This window comes from Otolemur garnettii, unplaced genomic scaffold (genome assembly GCF_000181295.1).
Source record: "Otolemur garnettii isolate 467f Iridium unplaced genomic scaffold, OtoGar3 scaffold00104, whole genome shotgun sequence".
Classification (NCBI taxonomy): Eukaryota; Metazoa; Chordata; class Mammalia; order Primates; family Galagidae; genus Otolemur; species Otolemur garnettii.
The window spans coordinates 4,754,780-4,762,788 of record NW_003852499.1 but is presented as its reverse complement, the minus strand read 5'-3'; the positions used below and the strand labels follow the sequence as shown (position 1 = coordinate 4,762,788).

General features: G+C 38.0%; 1 protein-coding gene across 4 annotated transcripts in view; it reads right to left on the bottom strand.

Moving 5' to 3' along the window:
• PARP11 (poly(ADP-ribose) polymerase family member 11) overlaps positions 1-4,440 on the bottom strand; it is a 61,999-nt gene extending 57,559 nt beyond the window's left edge. For 3 of the 4 annotated variants that reach the window (XM_023517075.1, XM_023517074.1, XM_003796427.3), the window contains exon 1: positions 4,248-4,440. In XM_023517075.1, coding sequence (XP_023372843.1) covers positions 4,248-4,265 — 18 coding nt within the window. In that variant the 5' untranslated portion in view covers positions 4,266-4,440. The remainder of the gene's footprint in view (positions 1-4,247) is intronic. The other variant, XM_012809320.2, reaches the window with a different exon arrangement.
• Between the last annotated feature and the right edge of the window lie 3,569 nt (positions 4,441-8,009).

The following is an 8,009-nucleotide window of genomic DNA, read 5'->3' as shown; positions in this document are numbered from 1 at the left end:
CATTTCCATTTATCCTTAGGATGCATTGTGGTTTTGCTGTATGTTTTAAAATCTTCCAAATTATATTTGGCTTAGGATAACATTAAAATTAACTTTCATTCTATGAGCACAGCTGGATAGACTACCCTGATGCTAATTTTAGTAAAAGAAACTAACAAACTGCTAAAGAAACTCAAATGTAAAATATTAATTTTTCAAATTAAACTATGCTTACTGTCAGCACTCATATGCTCACAAAAGAAAAGCAGAATAAGCAATAATAAAGCACAGCAGCAATAATATGTATTAGGTGACATAAAAGCAAGCAGAATGTGGACTAAAATGCAGAAGGTTCACCACCATTACTGAAATCAAGCAAAATCATAAGGGTAATTCCAGAGAACACTGAGGATTTTACAAAGAAATGACAATGATATAATAAACCAAGTATACAGACATTTATTAATGCCTTTATAATTCTCACAAACATACAAGTAGTCCAATAGCAAATTCTGATGTATGTGTGATACTGGAGGGAGAATGTAGTGGGAGCAAAGATCTCTCTGTTCTATAGTACTGATCAAATCACAATTATAAAAGCAAGAAATATTTATTGAGTGCTTACTATATACCCCGTTCTGTTCTCTGGTTGTAGACACTATAGTAAACATAGAGAAAATCCACGACCATATGGAGCTTACCATAGAGTGAAAAGGCTGGGTAAGGTGGCTTATGCCTATAATCTTAGCACTCTGAGGGGCCAAGGCAGGAAGATTGCTTGAGCTCAGGAGTTCAAGACCAACCTGAGTCTCTACTAAAAACAGAAAAAAATTAGCCAGGCCTGGTGGTGTGCATCTGTAGTCCCAGCTACCTGGGAGATTGAAGCAAGAGGATCACTCAAGCCCAGGAGTCAGAGGTGCAGTGAGCTATGATAGTACCACTATATTCTAGCTAGGGTGATAGAGTGAGACTTTGTCTCAAAAAAATAAATTAAAAAAAGATATATATATATGGTGTGTGTATATATATATATATATATTTGAAAGATTTAAGGCAGGGTGCAATGGCTCACACTGGGAGGCTAAGAAGGGAAGATTGTTTGAGCTCAGGAATTCGAGACAAGCCTGAGCAAGAGAGAAATCCTATCTCTACTAAAAATAGAAAATTAGTCAGGTGTAGTGGTGCAGGCCTGTAGCTCTAGCTACTTGGTAGGCTGAGGCTGAGGCAAATGGATTGTTTGAACCCAGGAGCTTGAGGTTGCCATGACAACGCCATGGCAATCTACCAAGGGCAAGAGAGTTGAGACTGTCTCAAAAAAAAAAAAAAAAAAGAGAAAGAAAACAAAGAAAGATTTAAAACATGTAACCTTGAGCAAGACATATACTTGGCTGACTAAAGGATTTACTGTAAAGAAAGCAAGAAGGACTGCTAATAAAAATTGAGTATATATCTAAATATGGAGAGATATATACAGTATACATATATAGGAATACATATAGTATATATATCTCTACATAGACATAGAGATACATATACAGATAGATATAAAACAAAGATTGTTGTTGATAGTGAAATTAAACATAAAAACATATATAAGCAAAGTACATTCTCTTAATTCTAAATTATTTTTGCTAAAATCAAATATAAGCAATTACTTTCTTCTAAATCTGACTTGTGTGAATCAAAAAAATTTTCATAATGACCACTGTTACACAATGGATAAGGTGAAACCAAAATGTGCAACTATCAAATCCAGATGACAGACTAGTTTCTACTGGATAAAAACGTAAGGAAATTTACTGATAGATTTTCTAGTTTACCTGTAATACTACTGATTATAGCAAAGAAGTTATTACAAGTACATAACTAAGCATCGTTAAAGTAAATTCGGGCTGTTATCTCAGCATATCTACAGCATGCTGTAGTTCCCCATACAGCATGCATGCACAAGGACATTTCTGTCAACAATGGACCCAAATACAACAATGGTTCCACAAGATTATAATACTGTATTTTTACTGTACCTTTTCTATGTTTGGATATATTCAGATACATGAATACTTACCCCAGTATTACAACTGCCTACAGAATTCAGTATAATAACATGCTGTATCGGTTTATAGCTTGGGAGCAACAGGCTATATAAAATAGCCTAGATATACAGTAGACTAAACCACATAGGTTTAGTACACTCTATGATATTTCTGATATTTCCCACAATGACAAAATCAGCTAATGAATCTCCTAGGAGGTAATCCTGTTGATAAGTGGCACATGATTATATTTTGTCCAACGATTGATGAAATGTCATTCTGCCATTTTTCCAGTCAACTCCTAAGTTGTAGATACGGTACTTCTGCCATCCTACTATGCAAGTTCAACCATAACAGACGAAAACTCTTGGCAAATAGATTCCACTCTTTGAGAGCTGGATTAGGGCTCAGAAAATGATACCCCAAAGTATGGTACCTTGGCATGCTGAGTACTTTAAACGAAGAGAGACCGTAAGTTCTTGGAAGCAAAGTCTCTCTCTGATTTTTTCCTGCCCTTTTATCTCCTGTTTCTCTTTCTCATAGACAGAATTTCTCTTCCCCAAGGTAGGGTGTATAAATTAGAACTTCTCTTCTACAAAGCAAGCCATAAAATCTAAAAATATTACTAAAATCTTACCCTTCCTGTGCAAGAGCTGGCCATAAAGAAATTCTCTGGGGGGCCAGGCATGGTGGTTCACACCTGTAATCCTAGCACTTGGGAGGCCAAGGCAGGTGGATTGCCTGAGCTCATGGATTCAAGACCAGCCTGAGCCAGAGGGAGACCTTGCCTCTAAAAACAGCCAGGTGTCGTGGCAGATGCCTGTAGCTCCAGCTACTTGGGAGGCTGAGGCAAGAGAATTGCTTGAGTCCAACAAGAGTTTGAAGTTGCTGTGAGCTATGATGCTGCAGCACTCTACCAAGGGTAACCAAGTGAAACTTTGTCTCAAAAAAAAAAAAGAAAAAAAATTCTCTGGGATCTCTTAAGACCAAGAACTCAAGATCAGCCTGAGTAAAAGCAAGACCCATCTAAACACAAGACAAATTAGCCAAGTGTTGTGAAACATGACTGTAGTCCCAGCTACTTAGTAGGCTGAGGCAGGAGGATTGTTTGAGCCTAGAAACTGAAGGTTGCAGTGAGCTCTGATGATGCCAGCACTGTAGCCCAAGCAACAAGGGAAGACCCTGTCTTTAAAAAAGAAAAAGAAATTCTCTGACCTACCTTGTCGACAGTAGGTCAAGACCCTTATTCCAGAGGAGTTCTGCCCTATACCCAGGCAGAACCAACAGGAAGGAATGTTACACAAAGAGACCAAGAAGAATCTTAACAGACAGGCCTTGCTGGGTTTCCCCCCTCAGTCTATTACCATTAGATCATTCATTCCCTTTGTCCAATCACATTTCCACATGGCTGTCCATTCTTCATTGAACCTAAGCATAAAAAGTTTTCCATGGGTCTTTGGGTCTTCATTTCTGAAGGCGCCTGTATCACATAAAACTTCAATTAAATAATTTTATTATGGTTTTCTCTTGTTGACCTGTTTTTGGTTATAAGGCATGTTGGTAATATCACTTACAATGAGGAAAAGTATCACACTTCCCCCCCCCCATACAGTTGTACTTCAAGTAAATAAACGTATAAAGACAAAGTAGACAAAAATACGTGCAGATGTTATGCAAATACTGAAGTCAAACAAGGCAACAGACTTGCGGTTGAAATGTCCCAGATCATCAAGTGTTTCCACTGAAAGAAAACATCTTAGAACTTCACTATCTACAGGATTAGAATATACAATCCATCCTTCAAGATTTAAATGGTTATCCACCAAGAAGGGAAAAAAAGGAGTACTGATGGTTCGTTCCTTTTAGGCCCATTCAAAACAAGGGGGTCAAATTTCCTCGCTTTAGTTGAGAGGGACTGGGAGGTACACCTGAGAAAAATTAAAACTAACAGTTTCGAAGGCCAGCAACTTCAGAGAAAGCGAAACATAAAAGTTTTAAAAAACGATGAAGGAAGGCAGGCCGAGAAACCACAATAACGCGTTGAGGACCCCACCGCGCCATCGCCACTGCTCAAAAGGGCAGAGACCGTAGCAGCTGCAAGACCAGCATCTTGGTCCCCGGAACGCAACAGCCAGCCTGTAGCTGGAGCAGGGGAGCGGTCCCAGGAACCCCCTTTCTGCCCTTCTCTCGTCAACCCCGCCCACTGGGTACGCCCCGTCCCGCCCGGCTACTCACCGGATTCGCTTCCCACATAACGGTGACGAGATCGAGCGGGAAGGCTCCGGGGGAAGGGGCTAGCCGCGGGGCCTGGGTGTTGGGATATTTCCGCGGGTCCCCGGGCGCGGACGGAGAGGCAACCTCAGGGAGGCCTTCCCTCTCTCCCTCCCCGTCACAAGCTAGCGTCTTCAGACCACCGAACCACCCGACTTCCGCCGCAGCCAGCCAATCAGCAGCGGCCCCGCTCTTCTCCCGGAAGTTAGCCCCGCCCCAGTCCCCCGCTTCCGGGGACTTGGGGGCGGGTCGTCGTGGGCGGGGCTTGCGAATGTGTGGGCTGTGAAATTTAAAGGGTTTGTAGTTAGCCACCCTTTCAAAGCTACATCTCCATACTACATCTCCGCCAAGCAATCCGCAAGCCGTGGCTGGTTGTATTTCCTTGCTAAGAACTGATATTTATTGACTGAGCGTCAGACAGGCCTGGGAATTAATCCCCGCTAGTCCAATGGGGTTTAGGACAAGCTTCATAACCTTCAATTTCCTCATCCTCAAAATGGAGATAATAATGGTATGTAAAAGTACAGTTAGCACAGTTATTTGACACACGGTTTATTAAGTGGCGACTGTGTGCTCAAAAGTGAACAGTGACCCATGTACAGTTTCTGCCCTCATGGATTTTAGAATCTAGAAGGGAAAAAAGTAAAAAATAATTTAGAAAAATTAAAAGGTGCAATGTGACTTATAGATAGTATGACACATATAAGGTTTTACTAATGTTTACCTCGAATAAGTGCCTGGGAAGCTCCCTTAAGAAGTTTAAGTGAAGACCATGAAGACTGTTCAGTAGAAATAAAGTCAGCTGGGTAAAGAGAGCTTAGGGAGTGGAATAATTTTCTAGGCAACAGAGTAGGATCTACCCACAGGAAATGAAAGTGAAACAGCTGCAACAAAGTCGGATCTATTCATAGGAAATGAAAATGAAACAGCTGCTTGTTATGTAGCCTTCTGGACTTTTCTATACCTCTACACATTTAAAAAAATAAAATATGATCAAAAAATACTTAGAACTTAACTTTTTTCACTTTAAATATGATGTGAATGTCCTTACATTTCAATACGTATAAATCTGTTCCATCACTTTAAAGTAGATTCATAGCATCCCATAACTTGTATGTATGATATACAAATACACATAAACACACATTTGAAACAATCCACTCTGATAGACATTTAAGTGGTCTTACTCTTTATTTCAAAAATATGCTGCATTCTTGTACTGACTTTTTTTCACATTTGTCCAATTACCTTTTAATTTATTTTTAGAAATAAATTGTTTGGTATGAGATTATGGAAATTTTTACCAAATGATTAACCGGTTGTCCCAATATCATTTATTGAGTAATTCATTCTTTCCCCACTACTTTAAAGTGATTCTGTTAATCATAAACTAAATTTGCATAAACAGAGGGTGCCAAAAAAAGTATACACATTTTAAGAAAGGGAATAAAACTGTATTAAATTTGCAATGCTTAAGTCACATTTGATTTCTGCAATTGAAGAAGTGATCAATGTTACTTGGAGTCATCTTTTGCTATCAGTATATATTGAATATTACAAATTTAATACCTTTTTTTCTTAAAATGTGTATAAATTTTTGGCACCCTCTATATGCATATATACATATATGTTTCTGAACATTCTCATCTATTTTATTACCTATCTACTTATTCCCGTGCTGTGCTACACTGTTAAAATTATTATAGCTTTGTAATATGTTTACTTTTTCATAAAGAAACTCTTCTACTACATCTCTTCTTACTAAAAACTTTCAAAATCATGAGTCTTCCCTTAAGGAACACATCTTTTCAGGTATTTTGCTCTTTTATATCTTTAAATACATTTAAAATTTTTTCCACATGGATTTGCAAAATTCTTGCATAGTTCTTTCCTAGGTATATTTTATAGGTTTTTTTGTGAATGAGATAGTTTTCATTGCTGTGATTTAGGTAAGTTATTGATTTTGTTTATTTGTCTTATATCCTGCTACACTGAAAATGTATAATTAGTTTTAACAGCTTGACAGACGATGGCTCTGAAGTTTTTTTTTTTCTTTTACAGTTTTTGGCCGGGGCTGGGCTTGAACCTGCCACCTCTGGCTTATGAGGCCGGCGCCCTACTCCTTTGAGCCACAGGTGCCACCCTGGCTCTGAATTTTTGTGTTAAACAATCATATCGGCTCAGCACCTGTAGCACGGTGATTATGGCACCAGCGACATACATAAAGACTAGTGGGTTCAAACCTGGCCTGGGCCAGCTGAACAACAATGACAACTGCAAAAAAAATAGCCAGGCATTGTGGCGGGTGCCTGTAGTCCCAGTTACTCGGGAGGCTGAGGCAAGAGAATTGCTTGAACCCAGGAGTTTGAGGTTGCTGTGAGCTGTGACACTATAGCACTCTACTGAGGGCAACATAGTGAGACTCTGTCTCAAAAAAAAAAAATCATATTACCTCCCAAGAATACAGTTTTTGATCCTTCTATTGAATTAACCAAAACCTGAGAAAATTTTTGAAGAATATAGGACAAGACAATGGGTATTCAGGCTTAATGCAGTGAGGTAAGAATGTGCCCGTAGTTGGTACTAGATATTCTTTAAATATACTATCTTCTTTAAAGAAATTTTCTTCTATTCCTAGTTTACTATAAGTTTTTAATTTGTCAGTTGTCTCATAAGCTCTAGTACTACATTTGCTTTTTACTCTGATTCATTCATAATAATAAATTATGCTGAGATTTCCTAATGTTCAACCCATCTTTACATTTCTGAAATAAATTGTGCTTTCTTATAGTATATTACTTTCTGAATATCATGCTTAGTTCAATTTGTGAATGCTCTATTTAGGATGAAAATTTATTTGTCATTAATAAAATTAATCCATTTTACTGGTGATTTTGTGATTGTCTTTAACAAATCTTGGTATCAGAATGATGCTAGACTTGAAAGTGAGCAGTAGCAGTTCATGTATTTAGAAATTAGCTCTTCCTTAAAGGTGGACTGGATTTTTATGAGGCACATGTAACTAGAAGGGTTAGGACCCGTTCCTGGATCTTTTGTGGGCTGAAGCTGTACCTCATTTTCTTGAAGCCCTGAGATTACTTGGGCTAATGATAGGAGAATGAGATGGAGTAAACACAATTGGTTTGGAGAAATGTTGAATGAATTAGGTGAATAATTATTTGAAATATACAGCTGTACCCCAAAGGAACATGAAGGGAACTGAAAATAGCTGAGCAAATTTTAGTTATTATGTTTTTGGGTTAATTTTTACTGGTTTAGGACTATTGTGTTAAAGAGCCAGTGTGGAAAGGGTCCTTTATGATTATTTAGTCCTAGCATCACAAGCTGACAGCTAATGAGCTTTAGTACACACATAATATTTAAAATGTTTTGAATAAATTGCCACTACTTTAAAACCAGGGATTTCACATTTAACAATATGGATTTCCAGCTTCATTTTCACATATGCCAACAACTGGTGAAGACATGTTAACTCCTTTTGACTGGGAATGGACTGTTGGCCTCCTTTAAATTATCTACTTGGAGCCTATTAAGTATTTGGATTTTAAATAACTAATAATCTACTTCTTATTTTGTGGTGTAAATGTAATGGATCTAGAACTTTCTAAAATATCCTTATAGAAAACAACTCCACCTCTTTTATAACTTACTCAAGGTTGAGCTCAATCATTGGGGTCTAACCTTTCAGAATCTTTTTTTTTTTTT